The following is a 17886-nucleotide window of genomic DNA, read 5'->3' as shown; positions in this document are numbered from 1 at the left end:
TGGGCCCTAAGCTCTGGAATTCCCTCTCTACACCTCTTCGTCTCTCTATTGTTTTCCTCCTTTAGGACACTCCTTAAAACCTACCTCTTTGACCAAGCTTGTGGTCATCTGACCTAATATCTCCTTATAGAGTCAGAGTCATTTAAGGCACAGAATGAGGCCATTCGGCCCACGTCCATGCCAACTCTCCACGGGGCTATGCAGTCATCCCCACTCTCCCACTTGATCCTCGTAGCTCTGCACGTTTATTTCCTTCAAGTGCCCATCCAATTTCCTCTTGAAATCATTGACTGTCTCTGCTTCCACCATCCTCGTGGGTAGCGAGTTTCAGGTCATTACCACCTGCTGCGTAAAATGGTTCTCCCTCACATTCCCCCTGCATCTCTTGCCCAAAACCTTCAATCCATGTCCTTTAATCCTTGTATCATCAGTTAATGGGAACAGTTTTTCCATCTCTAACTTACCCGAGCCTTGCATAATCTAGTACACCTCTATCAAATAGGTGTGCAGGAAAGATGGGAAAAGGAAAAAAGTGGGAGGGGTGGCAGTATTGATTAGGGAGAGCACTGCAATGCTAGAGAAAAAGGATGTCCCAGAGGGGTCGAGGACAGAATCAATTTGGCTAGGGCTAAGGAACAAAAAAGGAACAGTTACATTGTTCAGTGTTGTCTATTGGGTAGTTGTAATGGGGGACTTTAATTATCCAAACATAGACTGGGATAATAGTAGTGCAAAGGGCTGTGAGGGGCAAGAGTTCCGAGAGTGTGTTCAGGAAAATTTTCTGCAACGATATGTTTCCGGTCCAATGAGAAAGGAGGCACTGCGGGACCTGGTTCTTGGGAATGAGGTGGGCCAAGTGGATCAAGTATCAATAGGAGAGCATTTAGGGGACAGTGATCATTGTATCATAAGGTTTAGGCTGACTATGGAACAGAACAAAGAGCAATCCAGGGTAAGAATAATTAACTGGGGGAAGGCCAACTTCAATGGGGTAAGAATGGAGCTAGGGTGAATAAATTGGAGTCAAAAGCTGGCAGGAAAACCAGTAGATGAACAATGGGCTACCTTCAAAGAAGAGATAGTTCGGGCACAGTCAAGGTATGTTCCCTCGAACAGGAAAAGTAAGGCAAAAAAATCCAGAGCTCCCTGGATGACAAAAGAGGTAGAGATTAAGATAAAGAAGAAGAAGTGTGCTTATGACAGATGCCAGGTAGAAAATACTATTGAGAACCAGGCTGATTATAGAAGGTCCAGAGGGAAATGAAAAAGCAAATAAGAGAAGCAAAGAGAGAGCATGAAAAGAGACTGGCAGCTAACATTAAAGGAAAACCCAAAGTTTTCTACAGGTATATAAATAGTAAAAGGGTGTAAAAGGAGGAGTGAGTCCGATTGGGGACCAGAAAGGGGATTGACACATGGAGGCAGAGGGCATAGTTGAGGTATTAAATGAATACTTTGCATCTGTCTTTACCAAGGAAGAAGATGCAACCCAGGCAACGTTGAAAGAGGAGGTAAGTCAGACACTAGAGGGGTTTAAAGTTGATAAACAAGAAGTAGATAGGCTGTCTGTACTTAAAGTGGATAAAGCACCAGGACCAGATGAGATCCATCCAAGGATACTGAGGGAAGTGAGGGTGGAAATTGCAGAGGCACCAGCCATAATTTTTCAGTCTTCCTTAGACTCAGGAGTGATGCAAGAGGATTGGAGAATTGTAAACATTACACCCTTGTTCAAAATAGGGTGTAAAGATAAGCCCAGCAACTACAGGCCAATCAGTTTAACTTGGGTGGTGGAAAAACTTCTAGAAAAAATAATTTGGGACAAAATTAATAGTCACATGGACAAATGTGAGTTAAATAAGGAAAGCCAGCATGGATTTTTTTGAGGAGGTAACAGAGAGGGTTGATGAGGGCAATGCTGGCGATGTGGTGTACATGGACTTTCATAAGGCATTTGATACAGTGCCACACAACAGAGTTGTGAGCAAAGTTATAGCTCATGGAATAAAAGTGACAGTAGCAACACGGATACGAAATTGGCTGAGTGACAGGAACCAGAGAGTAGTGGTTAATGGATGTTTTTCGAGCTGGAGGAAGGCTTGTAGTGGAGTTCCCCAGGGATCAGTATTGGGACCCTTGCTTTTCCTGATATATATTAATGACCTTGGTGTACAGGGCACAATTTCAAATTTGCAGATGATACGAAACTTGGAAGCATTGTGAACTGTGAGGAGGATAGTGTAGAACTTTAAAAGGACATAGACAAGTTGGTGGAATGGACAGACAGGTGGCAGATGAAGTCCAATGCAGAGAAATGTGAAGTGATTCATTTTGGTAGGAAGAACATGGAGAGACAATGTAAAATAAAGAGTACAATTCTAAAGGGGGTGCAGGAGCAGAGGGACCTACGTGTATATGTGCATATGTCATTGAAGGTGGCAAGACAGGTTGAGAGAGCGGTTAATAAAGCATACAGTATCCTGGGCTTTACTAATAGGGGCACAGAGTACAAGAGAAAGGAAGTTATGTTGCATTTGTGCAAGACACTAGTTCAGCCTCAGCTGGAGTACTACCTCCAATTCTGGGCGCCACAGTTGAGGAAAGACTTGAGGGCATTGGAGTACAGTAAAGATTCATGAGAATGGTTCCAGGGATGAGGAATATCAGTTATGAAGATAGATTGGAGAAGTTAGGGCAGTTTTCCCTGGAGAAGAGAAGCTGAGAGGTGATTTTATAGAGGTATTCAAAATCACGAGGGGTCTGGACAGAGCAGATAGAGAGAAACTGTTCCCACTTGTGAAAGGATGGAGAACGAGAGGGTACAGATTTAAAGTATTTGGTAAGAGAAGTGAAAGTGACATGAGGAAAATCTTTTTCACGCAGCCAGTGGTTAAGGTCTGGAATGATCTGCCCGAGAACGTGGTGGAGGCAGGTTCAACTGAAGCATTGAAAAGGGAATTAGACAGCTATATTAAAAGGAAGAAAGTGCAGGGTTATGGGGAGAAGGCAGGGGAATGGAACTGAAGGAGTTGCTCTTGCAGAGAGTATGTGCAGACACGATGGGCTGAATGGCCTCCTTCTGCACTGTAACGATTCTGTGAAATCTGCCCTCAATCTCCTTTGCTCCAGGGAGAACCCCAGCTTTTCTAATTTAACCGTGTAACTAAAATTCTTCATCCCTGGAATCCATCTGGTAAATCTCTCAAGGACCCTCACATCCTTCCTAAAGTGGAACTTCGTTTGACAGTGCTCCTGTGAAACACCTTCGGGATGTTTTACTACGTTAAAGGGGGTATATAAATGCAAGCTTTTGTTGTTTGTGAATGCAAGGTTGCCAACAGCAGGTCCCGCCTCAGCCACTTGCCCTGCTGGCAGAAATCACTGCCAGACAGAAAGAGTCAAGCAGCATAAGAAACATCAGTTTGTTAGTCATCAATCAGCAAAGAGAGAAAATTTAAACTACCAGGTATTCAGACAATAAAATAATTTGAGGATGGAAGAAAGTACAAGTACCTTTCATAAAGAGACTTCCTTTGTGGCCGCTTGCAAACCTAGAAGATCAAGGTGCACTGATCAACAGTAAGACAGGGCAAGGGAATGTAACATGTAGCTGTGAGAGAAGCAGACCCTCAAACTCTTGACATGACTTTAGACAGACAGGGTAATGAGCTTTAAAATGGACTTTGGGTCAGCAGTGACCAGAGACAGGAAGATCTTTGCTGTCAAAGTCAAGACATAAAACTGCCGACAGACATCACAGTTTTGGTGAGAAGGAGCTGCTTTTGTTGCCATCAATATACAGCATCTAATTTGGGAATATCTCTTCGGCTGGGCCCTGGGGAGTTTGCAGGTGGGGGGGAATGAGAAACATTCGCAGGCCTCAGGGTGCAGCTCCAGGGGAGGCAGGATTTCCACTTGCTCCCAAGCTGACCGTATATTTTTCTCCACAGGGTTGGTGGTGGGGGGGGGGATCATTAATGTGGTTCCCTCACACTCGACTGCAAGTGGTGTGGTACTGAGGAAGGTCTCGGTGGGCCTACTGTAGCAGGATGAGGAACTGAGCTGCCTCATCCCTCACCACACCTCAACCTTCGAGCCCAGGGCCACCACACAGGTGGCCCAAGCACCAACCACTGGGGCAAACAGTAGGAAATACGGCACAGGCCACACTGCCTTCCCTTCAAATTCATTGGAAAGCCCCAGGCCCCACCTACACCATCGGGTTTCACTTCCAGGTCTTTCCACAGGGAAACTGGAGGTGGGAAGAGTCACATGACGGCTGTCCCTGAGCAATTTCCCACTCACTCCAGGCTCACCGCGGTATGGGTGGAAGATCCAAGATCTCGAGATGGTCTTTCCTGGAGGTCAGGTGTCAAAAGCAAACCAATTCCCCCTCACCAGCCACCACCCCAACTGAAAGGTTATCACCCTGACTGCCTGTCCTTTGATCTTTAGATGTGCCTACCTAGATTGCAAAGAAACAGCGGGGAACATAATTGGGCAACAGGACAGTGCTGATGCATCTGCTGTCTTGTAAATCTGATTTCCACAAAGGGAGGGCTTCCTGGAGTTCTCAACATGTGTAAGTTCATCAGGTCCTGAGCTGAACGATTATCGAAATGCACTTCCAAAGATTTAGGACTCATCATCATTGAAAGCGTTCACACGTACACATTGTCATTCTCTAGAATGGTACCAGGAGTTAAGAGCATGCCTACCCGACCCGAACCCCACCAGACCTGATGACGTGTCAGGTTCGGGTCGTGTCTCTCTTCCGGGTCCGGCATTTGGGCTCGGGTCGGGTTGGACACAGTGCTGCCTTTTGGTCAGGGAGGGAAAAGCTTCAAAATTTGAACAGCCAGGACGTCAAAGTGGGAAACGTGCATCTGGACTCTGCAATAGTCTGCAGTGAGTGATTCCATCCAAAGCAGAGCACAACCTCTTTGATACAATCAACTACATTCCGGTCGTCGGGTTCGGAGAAAAAAAATGAAAGGACTCGGGCTGAGTCTGGTTCGGGTTGGATGTGATTCTGTTGGGCTCGGGTCAGGTTTCATTCGCATACCCGAGCAGGCCTTTACCAGGAGTTTCTTGCCATGCTCTGTGTAATCATCTTAGCTGCTAATTAATCTGATGGCTTAGCCTGAATGTGATTGGTTGGACAAGTGCTATACTTACTGCCTTTCAGGAGAACAAGGCAGTCGGGAAAGGCGAGTTCCCAATACTGAGGAAAGGCATAATTGTTTACACTGTCCCATTCACAATAAGGATTTTATAAAACATAGATTTATTTATTCGCAGGATGTGGGCATCCACGCCCATCCCTGACTACTCTCGAGAAGATGTCGTGAGCTGCCTTTTGAACTGCTACCCCCGGTGCTGTTAGGGAGGGAGTTCCAGGATTTTGACCCAGCGACAGTGAAGGAATAGCGATATATTTCTAAGTTAGGATGGTGTGGGACTTGGAGGGGAACTTGCTGGTGGTGGCGTTCCATGCGTCTGCTGCCCTTGTCCTTCTACGCGGTAGTGGATGTGGGTCTGTAAGCTGTTGTCTAAGGAGCCTTGGTGTGTTGCTGCAGTGCATCTTGTCGATGGTACACACTGCTGCCACTGTGCGGCGGTGGTGGAGGGAGTGAATGTTTGTGGATGGGGTGCCAATCAAGTGGGCTGCTTTGTCCTGGATGGTGTCGAGCTTCTTGAATGTTGCTGGAGCTGCACCCATCCAGACAAGTGGAAAGTATTACAAGACATCTGATAGGAGACGGGGATGTGGGGGAGTGGAGCTTATTGAAACTGTCTTTTTAGTATGAATACGAGCGTTGGAAGAGAGCTCGGAGCTCAGATCGGTTGGTATCACCACAGTCTCTGGGTCAGAGACATTTTGGCTTGGAACTTCACACCCGAGGTGTGAGGATTTATATGATCATCCTCTGCTATCAAGGTTCAGACACTTGAGGCCGATTGTAGTCTCTGCTGCTGGGGTGGTAATCTGGCGGAGCACCTTCCTTAGACGAGGATCTTTACACAGTCCATATCATTTTTATTCCACTGTTTTCACTGAATGAAAACCAGCAGGGTTCTATAATGAGCAGCAAATCCACTCCACTTGATTACTATGCAGGCAGGTGAAGGTGACCAGCTATTATCATTTATTGCCATTAATCCCTGGCCTCAGAGGTGGAGAATGGACCCACTCCTAACCACAATTGCCCCCATCCAAATTTCTGCAGCGACAAAACCCTTTACTATTGACTGACCTCTAAGTTGTCATCATCGGCAGAGACACTCCGTTGAAATGGCTGGAATGATGGGGTGGGTCCCTTCTCAGGGTCCTGCAGACATAAGCAATGCAAATCAGTCAGGATGTGCAGAGAGCTTTCATGTTTCATTCACAAAGGCAATGCAGTCCTGGGTTATCCAGTACCAAAGACTCCTACAGCACCTCACAATCGCTCCACTCAATCACAACAAGCGTCAGACAACAAACAAAGTAGGTTTGGCTGAGTGACAGATGGAAGTTACGAGGAAAGGTTAAGGAAATTGTGCTTGCTTGAATTCAGAAGGTGGCAGATATTGGAAAATTGTACACTGGTGTTCAGCTACCGGGGATAAGATAGGGGCTCCGGTGGCACATGTTCACCCAGAGAGTTCGGGAGTAAGTAGCCAGGACAGCTCTCTGATGGGAACCAGAAGAGTGGGTTTGAGAGACAAGCAAAGGAGTCTCTGGAGAGATGGGCTGGAGCTGCATAATGAGAAGTTGGGAGGCTGGGGATGGATATGTTGGGCCGAGTGGCCCTTCTGCCTGCCCCCAAAATTATGGGCATGAAACTGGTCTTGGGTGAGAGTGAATCGACAGCCTGTTTTATCCCGATGAAAGTGGGTGACAGATTCGCTACTGCCCGTTCTGTGCAACTGCTCATGACCAATTTCAACACCTGTATTCTTAAGAGTACATGGTTACAAATTGGATCACCCAATAGGTGAAGACCCAGCATCGAAATGACATGATTATTGAAACTCCCAGGTAGATAACATTGTTTAGTCCTCAAGGACACAAGTAGCAGAACATGCCGTATCCAATAATCCTGAATACAATGGCAAAGTTTTGCTACTCAGACCCCTGGCGAGCCACAATGTTAAGCAAGTCAAGGCACACTCTCCTTCAATAGGGAGTGAAGGCTCCATTCAGGGATTTGGGCTCCATTACTGGGGCGAGGGCAAAAGGAGCAAGGGCTCCTTTCGGGGAACTGGGCTGCATCAGAGGAGCAATGTACCGCCGGGGGAACGAGGGGCCGAATGGCCTACTCCTGCTCCTAATTCTTGTAGTTCAGAGAAGGTTCACGCGACTGATTCCTGGGATGAAGATGTTATCTTATGAGGAAAGGTTGAGCAGGTTGGGCCTATATCCATTGGAGATTCGAAGAATGAGAGATGATCTTATTGAAACATACAAGATTTTGAGAGGACTTGACAGGGTGGATGCTGACAGAATGTTACCCCTTGTAGGGGAGTCTAGAACTAGGGAACACCGTTAAAAATTAGGGAGACGGAGATGAGGAGAAATGTCTTCTCTCAGAGGGTCATTAGTCTGTGGAATTCTCTTCCCCAGACAGCAGTGGAGGCTGGGTCATTGAATATATTCAAGGCTGAGTTAGACAGATGTTTGAGTCAAGGGTTATGGCGGGGGGGGTTAAAGTGGAGTTAAGGCCACAATCAGATCAGCCATGATCTTATCAAATGGCAGAGCAGGCTCGAGGGGCCGAATGGCCTACTCCTGCTCATACTTCTTGCGTTCTTGCGGGTCCTGCCAGGGGAACGAGGACCCTACGAGGGGAACTGGGCTGCATTGAGGGAGCGAGGGCCTTGTCGGCGGAGCGAGGGCCCTGTTAGGGGAGCGTTCTTCGATGCAGAAGCCGAGCGAAGTATTTAGCGCAAGAGCACAAAAACTGAGTTTTATTAGCATAGCAAGTGACTGCCCCTCAAAAACAGCTCATTGGTCACATCAAGAACAATGGGAGAAGGCACTATCTAAATGCAAGGCCTATCCTCCTTACCTTTAGTTTCCCTTCCAATGTTCGGGAACGTTTGAAGCCTGAGTTTTTGTTTTCCGCTTTAATGGCGCTGATAGCTCCGGATTTCACCAGCATCTTTGCCTGTTCCGTTGCCGTGGCAGTGTCGATGATGGGTTGATCAGAAAGAGCTGCACAAGAGAGATAAAAGGCTATGGAATGTTTCCATTATTAATAAACACTGTGAACAGTAACTTTCTGTCTCAAATTGAAAAAACTGACAACCTAAGGCCAAACTATGGCAGCGAAAAGGAAAGAAGTCAGAAATGAGAAATGGAGGAACGTGCCAGGATAGATCAGGTTTGTGTATGAGTACCTCAGATGTTCCTTTAATATCAGGAAGTGGATTAATTCAGCAACCAGTGTGATGTGGGTTGCACAGGTCTGTCACAAGGAGGTTGGAGGCAGATGCTGTGCTGTTGTACATAAAGTTGTTTTAAGCCATGGCAAATATCCTTTTTTTCACATTTGACATCAATATAACTCAAGTTCCAAACGCAGGAGAGAGCAAAACAAAAACCCCTTTCAAAATATTTCTAGCTGTAGAACTTTAGCATGGAAAAGGTGAGCTTTTTCAAACTAAAATCTGTCTGTCTAAATTTTCCAAATTCACGTGTGCGGGGGTGAGGGGGGGAGGGGAAGAGAGAGGGGGGGGGGAAGAGAGAGAGGGGGGGGGAAGAGAGAGAGAGAGAGAGGTGCAGTGGGGGGGATGAAGAGGAAGAGAAAGAGACAGGTAGGGAATGATTAAAAATGAGAGAGAGAGAGCTGGAGATAGACAGAGTGAGCCAGAGAGAGAGAATAAAGTACAACAACAACTTATATTTATATAGCGCCTTTTACATGCCAAGGCACTTCACAGGAGCATTATCAAATACAATTTGACGCCGAGCTGCATGAGGGAATGTTAGCAGAGATGAGGAAGTAGGTTTTAAAGGAGCATCTGAAAGGAGGAAAGAGAGGTGGAGGGATTTAGGGAAGGAGTTCCAGAGCTTAAGGACTCGGCAGCTGAAGGCACGGCCACCGATGGTGGCACAATTAAAATTGGGGATGCACAAGAGGTCGGAATTAGGGGAGCGCAGATATCTCGGAGGGTTGTTGGGCAGAGGAGATTGCAGAGATGGGGGGGGGGGGGGGGGGGGGTAGGTCAGGGGGGGGGATTTAAGTACAAAGATAAGAATTTGAAAATCGAGGTGCTGTTTTACTGGGAGCCAGAGTAGACCCAGAAAGAAAAAGGATGTTTCACTAAGAGAAATGAAAACAAAGTGAGAATCACCTATTTTCCAATTCCATTTGCTCATCAGGTTGCGAAAAGAACTTCCAGGCATCAGTCCCAAATTTGTCTTTTTAGTCTGTAGCTGTGCCTCTTGTCTAAATGGCAGGGTTTAGTTTCCAGTAGTGTTCCAGAATTACCTTGTCAATACCCATAACTATCTTATTTACCTCTGCAAAGTCTGCTGTTCATCAGCTCCTATCTAGGCTGAAAAGCCCACATTTCTCCAGTCTCTCCTCTGTTGCTCCAGCTCCAAGGCTCTAATATCAATAATTTCAGAGCATGGTGCCCCCCCCCCCTCCCCATTTTTATGCTTAGTTATTTTTTCTTTTTTACATTTTCCTTTTTTATTTGGCTTTTTTTTTAGTTTGTTTAATTTGTTTTTACTGTGCCTACCCACTGTTTTGTTTTTTTTAATGTTTGTGTTTGGAGTGCTTTGTGCTTTACAGTCAATTCACACCCTCTCTGTACTAACGCTGTTATCTTTCAGCACACCATTAACATACCGTTTGCCTTTGTTCCATAACCTTCTGGTCAGTTATTCTCTGTGACCCTGTCCTATCAAAGCCGTCTCCTTTGTTATCCTTTGCCCCACCCCCACTTTACTAGTTTAAAACCTTTTACATTTCTAATTTTTGTCAGTTCTGAAGAAGGGTCACTGACCTGAAATGTTAACTCTGCTTCTCTCTCCACAGATGCTGCCAGACCTGCTGAGTATTTCCAGCATTTCTTGTTTCTATTTAATATCCCCCTTGTGTTTTAGTGACCAAAATTAGACTCCATATCCCTCCCACTAAATTCATGCCCTTACCTGATGTGATAAGAGATATTCGGCAGCTGTTTTTGGAGATGCACTCAACAGTCCCAAAAGCCGTAATTTTCTCAAAGGCTGGCTGTTTTAAAAATATTTTAAGAACATAAGAGATAGGAGCTGGAGGAGGCCATTCAGCCCCTCAAGTCTGCTCCATCATTCAATACGATCAGGGCTGATCTTCGACCTCAACTCATCTTTCCGCACTGTCCCTGCATCCCTTACTGCCCAAAAATCTATTGATCTCAGTCTCAAATATACTCAATGGCTGAGCTTCCACAACCCTCTGGGGTACAGAATTCCAAAGACTCCCAACCCTCGGAGTGAAGAAATTTCTCCTCATTTCAGTCTGAAATGATCAACACCTTATCCTGAGACTGTGTGCTAGATTCCCCAGCCAAGGGAAACAACCTCTCAGTGTCAAGCCCCTTCAGAATCTTGAATATTTCAATGAGATCACCTCTCATTCTTCGAAACTCCAGAGAGTATATAGACCCAATTTACTCAGCATCTCATCAGAGGGCTCCCTCATCCCAGGAACCAATCGAGTGAACCTTTGCTATACTGCTTCCAATGCATGTATATCTTTCCTTAAATATGGAGACCAAAATTGAGCACAGTACTGCAGGTGTAGTCTCACCAAAGCTCTGTACAAATGTCACAAGACTTCTTTATTCTTCTGCTCCAATCCCTTTGTAATAAAGGGTAACATATCATTTGCTTTCCTAATTGCTTGCTGTAGCTGCATGTTAATTTTCTGTGACTTGTGTTCAAGGACACCCAGATCCCTCCGAAGACCAACATTTCCCAGTCTCCCACCATCCCGTCTCTTTAATTTCACTCACACCATCTCTCAGTTCCCTGAACTGCAGCCCCAGCAGCAGCACAGAGCGACTGTGCTTTGAATTGAGATCCAGAGCATGTGCAACAGGAAGTCAAGTGAGGGTGGGCAAGGGTTGTAAATAGCACTCAAGGACCCTCCTATTGAAGTAGCAAGGGTGCAGTTTTTCAGGGATTGTCATGCACACCAATCATGAGTGCAGGGAGAAAACTTTGTCTGCCTAATAACAAGCTACCACTTAAAAATCCAATGTCTCTCATCTCTTTCAATTATAATTTCCTACTTCCACATTTACAATGAGAGCTTCTTCTATTGATCAGTCTACTCTCAATCATCAGTAAAGTGATGGAAGGTGTCGTCAACAGTGCTATCAAGTGGCTCTTGCTCAGCAATAACCTGCTCAGTGACGCTCAGTTTGGGTTCCGCCAGGGCCACTCAGCTCCTGACCTCATTACAGCCTTGGTTCAAACATGGACAAAAGAGCTGAACTGAAGAGGTGAGGTGAGAGTGACTGCCCTTGACATCAAGGCAGCATTTGACCGAGTATGACATCAAGGAGCCCCAGCAAAACTGAAATCAATGGGAATCAGGGGGAAAACTCTATGAAGAGAGACTGGTTAGGCTAGGTTTGTTTCCCTTAGAGCAGAGAAGGCTGAGGGGGACCTGATCGAAGTATACAAAATTATGAGGGACATAAATGGGATAGATAGGAACAAGTTTTTTTCCTTAGCGGAGGGGCCAATAACCAGGGGGCACAGATTTAAGGTAAGGGGCAGGTGGTTTAGAGGGGATTTGAGAAATTTTTTTTTCACCCAGAGGATGATTGGCATCTGGAGCACACTGCCTGTAGGGGTGGTAGAGGCAGGAACCCTCACAACATTTGAGAAGTATTTTGATGAGCACTTGAAACGCCTTAGCATACAAGGTTATGGGCCAAGTGCTGGAAAATGGGATTAGAATAGATAGGACGGGTGGCTGCTGCGGACATAGTGGGCCGAAGGGCCTGGTTCAGTGCTGAATAACTCTATGACTCTATGGTTGGAGTCATACCTAGCACAAAGGAAGATGGTTGTGGTTGTTGGAGGTCAATCATCTGAGCTCCAGGACATCACTGCAGGAGTTCCTCAGGGTAGTGTCCTGGGCCCAACCATCTTCAGCTGCTTCATCAATGACCTTCCTTCAATCATAAGATCAGAAGTGGGGATGTTCGCTGATGATTGCACAATGTTCAGCACCATTCACAACTCCTCAAATACTGAAGCAGTCCGTGTAGAAACGCAGCAAGACATGGACAATATCCAGACCTGGGCTGATAAGTGGCAAGTAACATTCGCGACACACAAGTGCCAGGCAATGACCATCTCCAACAAGAGAGAATCTAATCATCACCCCTTGACATTCAATAGCATTACGATCACTAAATCCTGCACTATCAACATTCTGGGGGCTACCATTGACCAGAAACTGAATTATAGTAGCCATCTAAATACCGTGGCTACAAGAGCAGGTCTGAGGCTAGGAATCCTGCGGCGAGTAACTCGCCGCCTGACTCCCCAAAGCCTGTCCACCATCGACAAGGCACAAGTCAGGAGTGTGATGCAATACTCTCCACTTGCCTGGATGGGTGCAGCTCCAACAACACTCAAGAAGCTCGACACCATCCAGGACAAAGCAGCCCGCTTGTTTGGCACTCCATCCACAAACATTCACTCCCTCCATCACCAACGCACAGTGGCAGCACTGTGTACCATCTACAAAATGCACTGCAGCACTGCACCAAGGCTCCTTAGACAGCACCTTTCAAACCTGTGACCTCTACCAACTAGAAGGACAAGGGCAGCAGATGCATGGGAACACCACCACCTGCAAGTTCCCCTCCAAGTCACACACCATCCTGACTCGGAATTATATCGCCGTTCCTTCACTGTTGCTGGGTCAAAATCCTGGAACTCCCTTCCTGACAGCACTGTGGGTGTACCTACCCCACATGGACTGCAGCGGTTCAAGAAGTCAGCTCACCACCACCTTCTCAAGGGCAATTAGGGATGGCAATTAATGCTGACCCAGCCAGTGATGCCCATATCCCATGAACAAATAAAAAAAAAGTCACAGTTTAAGTTTGCTGCTGCACCAGTGAAGGGGCTACAGTATCTTAACAGGCAGGAGAGTGTAATCACAGCTTGACAAGTATAATATATCCAATATACATGTGGGAATATTTTTAAAAAACAGAGGAAACCGAATTCTGATCGTTCTGGTTCAGTTATGCTCCACCCCATTTCACCTGAAGATTACACTTAGTTATAATGACTCTGTGCAATACAATGACAGATTGACCAGGGTGTAAAATGAATGGATTTCCTCTGTAATTGGAACATTGAAGAGGCTGGATGTTGAATAAGAAAGCGACTCTCAGCACTGGATCAAAAATATAGACTTGAGGCAAAAATGTGGAAGACACGTCATACACGACTGTGCCTCCTGACAGCTTTGCACTTATTGTTAATCCCCCTCCTCTCGTGGAAGGATTTATCCCTGGCTGAGTGAGGTACAGTAATGTAAGTAAAGCTATCCTCCGGTACATTGCAAAAGGGGCCATTAAATACAAGCCCATACACCGAGTGGTGGCAGATAATTTAAGCCAGCCATTGTCCTCGTGGGCACTACCACACAGGAGGCACAGGGTACCAATCAGGCCAGTGTTTCCCTCTCCAACCTGGAGCTGACTGCAACACACGCTCCTGCCCTTCTACACCCCCTCCACCACAGCGCGGACTAGGGAATTCAGTGCTGCATCCCGGAGTACTCACAGCGTTTAATTCCACCCTGGTTGGTCTGTGCTGCTGAGCTCTGCTTCTTCAAGGCCATCAGTGCTTTTTTCTGCAAAGAAAAATAGCAAAGTCAGAAAGAACTCAGCACAGCGAGGGCCAGATATCAGAAGTGACCATGTTTCAAATAACTGGCATTAAGTGAAAAAAACAACTCTTTCCCCTCCATACAGGCAATCCACAATTTTTAAGACAAAAAAGTTGCATTTAAATAGCACCTTTCACAACCGCCAGATGTCCCAAAACACTTTCCAGCCAATGAAGTACTTCTGAGGCACAGTCAATATTGATCTGATAGCCATTAGAGAGACATGGCTGCAGGATGACATAGATTGGGACCTAAATATTGAAGGGTACTTGGCATTTAGGAAGGAAAGGAAGCTAGGAACAGGTGGAGAGGTAGCTTTCTTAATTAATGGCAGTATTAGTGCAATAGAGAGGGATGACCGAAGTTCAGGAGACAGGGATGTTGAAGCAGTTTGAGTAGAGATGAGAAATCATAAAGGTAAGAAGTCACTTATAGGTGTATAGGCCACCTAACATTAACCACACTGTAGAACGGGGTATGAAGGAAGAAATGATGGCAGCCTGTCAGAAAGGTACAGCGATATTATAGGGGATTTTAACCGACATAAAGACTGGAAAAATCAGATGGGCAGAGGTAACCTAGATGAGGAGTACATAGAATGTTTTCGGGATAATTTCTTGGAACAATACGTCCTGGAGCCAACCAGAGAGCAGGCTATACTAGACCTGGTATTGTGCAACACGATAGGATTAATTAATGATCTCATAGTTAAGGCAGCGATCATAATACGTTGAATTTTACATTCAGTTTGAGGGAGAGAAGAGTGGGTCCAAGACTAGTATTTTAAACTTAAATAAGGGAAATTATGAGGGCATGAAAGCAGAGCCAGCTGAAGTGAACTGGCAAATCAGGTTAAGGGTTAGATCAATAGAGACGCAGTGGCAGACATTAAGGGGATATTTCAAAATACACAGAATAAATACATTTCAACGAGAAAGAAAAATTCCAAGGGTGGGACCCGCCGTCTGTGGTTAACTAAAACAGTTAAAGATAGTATCAAACTTAAAGAAAAAGCCTATAATTGCACAAAGATGGGAGGCAGGTCAGAAGATTGGACAGAATATAAAGAACGCAAAGAATGACTAAAAGATTGATAAGGAAGGTAAAATTAGAGTACATGAGAAAGCGAGCTAGAAATATAAAGACAGATAGTTAGAGTTTCTATAGATATTTTAAAAAGGAAAGATTAAACAAAATGAGCGTTGGTCCTACAAAAAGTGAGCCTGGGGAATTAATAATGGATAATAAGGAGATGGCAGATGAATTGAACAGATATTTTGCATCGGTCTTCACTACTGAGGATACAAGTAACATCCCAGTATTAGTTGTAAGTCAGGAAATGGAAGGAAGGGAGGAACTCAAGAAAATTACAATCACCAGGGAAGTGGTACTGAACAAATTGTTGGAGCTATGGGTTGACAAGTCCTCAGGTCCTGATGGACTTCATCCAAGGGTGTTAAAAGAAGTGGCTAGTGAGATAGTTGAAGCGTTAGTTTTAATTTTCCAAAATTCCCTAGATTCGGGGAAGATTCCATTAGATTGGAAAATAGTGAATGTGACTCCTTTATTCAAACAGGGAGGGAGACAGAAAGCAGGAGACTACGGGCCAGTTAATTTAACATCTGTCTTAGGGAAAATGTTAGAAGCTATTATTAAAGATGCTATAGCAGGGCAGTTAGAAAAATTCAAGGTAATCAGGCAGAGTCATCATGGTTTTGTGAAAGGGAAATCATGTTTAACCAATTTATTGGAGTTCTTTGAGGGAGTTACATGTGCTGTGGAGAAAGGGGAACAGGTGGATATATTGCACTTAGATTTCCAGAAGGCATTTGATAAGGCGCTACATCAAAGGTTATTGCAGAAAATAAAAGCTCATGGTGTAGAGGGTAACATATTGGCATGGATAGAAGATTATCTAGCTAACAGGAAACAGAGAGTAGGCATAAATGAGTCATTTTCTGATTGGCAAGATGTACCAAGTGGTGTGCCACAGGGATCTGTGCTGGGGCCTCAACTTTTTACAATTCATATAAATGACTTAGATGAAGGGACGAAGGTATGGTTGCTAAATTTGCTGATGACGCAAAGATAGGTAGGAAAGTAACTTGTGAAGAGGACATAAGGGGGCTACAAAGGGATTATAGATAGGTTAAGTGAGTGGGCAAAGACCTGACAAATGGAGTACAATGTGGGAAAGTGGGAAATTGTCCACTTTGGCAGGAAGAATAAAAAAGAAACATATTATCTAAATGGTGAGAGATTGCAGAGCTCTGAGATACAGAGGGATCTGGGTGTCCTAGTGCATGAATCACAAAAGGTTAGTTTGGAAGCACAGCACGTAATTAGGAAAGCTAATAGAATGTTATCATTTATCACAAGGGGAATTGAATACAAAAGTAGGGAGGTTATGCTTCAGTTATACAGGGCATTGGTGAGACCACATCTGGAGTACTGGGTACAGTACTGGTATCTTTATATAAGGAAGGATGTAAATGCGTTGGAGGCAGTATAGAGAAGGTTTACTAGACTAATACCCGGAATGGGCAGGCTGTCTTATGAGGAAAGATTGGACAGGCTCGGCTTTTATCTGCTGGAATTTAGAAGAGTAAGAGGCAACTTGATTGAAACATAAAATCCTGAGGGGTCTTGACAGGGTGGATGTTGAAAGGATGTTTCCCCTTGTGGGAGAATCTAAGGGGTCGCCCATTTAAGACAGAAATCATGAGAAATTTTTTCTCTCAGAGAGGCGTGAGTCTTTGAAATTCTCTTCCTCAAATGGGGTGGAAGTAGCGTCTTTGAAAATTTTTAAGGCAGAGTTAGATAGATTGATAAACAAGGGAGTGGAAGGTTATCGGGGGTAGGTGAAACGTGGAGTAATCAGTTCAGCCATGAGCATATTGAATGGTGGAGCAGGCTCGAAGGGCCGAGTGGCCTTCTCCTGTTCCTAATTCGCATGTTCGTAAATGCAGGGCAATGTGGCAAACTCCCACAAACAGCAACGTGACAACAACCAGATAATCTACTTTCGCGATCTTGGTCAAGGAATGAAGATCCACCCAGAACGCTGGGGCGAACTCCCCTGCCCTTCTTCCAACAGTGCCATGGGACCTTTTCCATCCACCTGGAAGGGTGGAGGGGGCCTCTGTTTAACGTCTCATCTGAAAGACGGCACCTCCAGCAGTGCAGAACTCCCTCAGTACTGCAACAGGAGAGTCAGCTTGGACTCTGTGCTCAGGCAGTGGGACTTGAACACACAACCTTCTGACTGAGAGTTGACAGTGGTCACAAGTATAACACAAGTATAACACTCACAGCTTTCTGTAGAGGAGCTGCACCCAGTTATAAGATTCTCAATGTGCTATAGATATAAAATCACAGAATAATATGAAGGAACAGAATGTGTGAATTCAAAAGGAGGACTGAGTTACATCTGGATAACCTGGTCCATTTCATCATCTGACCTCTAACCCAATCCTGATTCACCATTTGCAACAGTGCAGCACGTAGGGGTTGCCAACTCCGCTTGAAGCTATTCCTGGAGGTTTCATCATAGGATCCCCCACCTCCAACCAACCTCAGCAGTCTATCAGCCTTCCCCCCACCATGACATCGCCAACCCTTTTATCACTTAGAAATGAAAAGCATACAAAGAAAATGAATAAAGAAAACAAAAATAAATCTTTACTGCTAGTCTATGTCTCGACAACGCGTTTGCTTGCAGCAGCATCCAAGGGATTAATCTTTTATTCCTGGAGTTTTCAGAACAATCCTGGCGAGTTGACAACCCTGGACCAATAATATAAGACAAAGATTGCCACCACCCCCCTCCCCCTCCATTGTGATCACTGTACAAGACCAGTAAATGAGACAATAATTGCCCCTCTGGCCAATACTGTCATGATGCTGATTACTCGGTTACAGGACCAGTAAGTGAGACAATAATTGCCTCCTCTAGCCAGGGATTAAGCCATGTTGATCA

At 45.2% G+C, this 17886-nt stretch overlaps 1 protein-coding gene across 2 annotated transcripts in view; it reads right to left on the bottom strand.

Moving 5' to 3' along the window:
* The window catches only part of nelfe (negative elongation factor complex member E), a 55689-nt gene that overhangs the window by 36301 nt on the left and 1502 nt on the right, over window positions 1–17886 (bottom strand). Inside the window, exons 2-5 of one of the 2 annotated variants that reach the window (XM_068009369.1) lie at window positions 13802–13871; window positions 8055–8221; window positions 6258–6332; window positions 3514–3551 (exon numbers count right to left, since the gene is read on the bottom strand). In XM_068009369.1, coding sequence (XP_067865470.1) covers window positions 3514–3551; window positions 6258–6332; window positions 8055–8221; window positions 13802–13871 — 350 coding nt within the window. The remainder of the gene's footprint in view (window positions 1–3513; window positions 3552–6257; window positions 6333–8054; window positions 8222–13801; window positions 13872–17886) is intronic. The other variant, XM_068009370.1, reaches the window with a different exon arrangement.

The sequence above is a fragment of the Heterodontus francisci genome, chromosome 29 (genome assembly GCF_036365525.1).
Source record: "Heterodontus francisci isolate sHetFra1 chromosome 29, sHetFra1.hap1, whole genome shotgun sequence".
NCBI lineage: Eukaryota > Metazoa > Chordata > Chondrichthyes > Heterodontiformes > Heterodontidae > Heterodontus > Heterodontus francisci.
The sequence above is the reverse complement of the archived record's forward strand: the minus strand, read 5'-3'. Positions and strand labels throughout refer to the sequence as shown.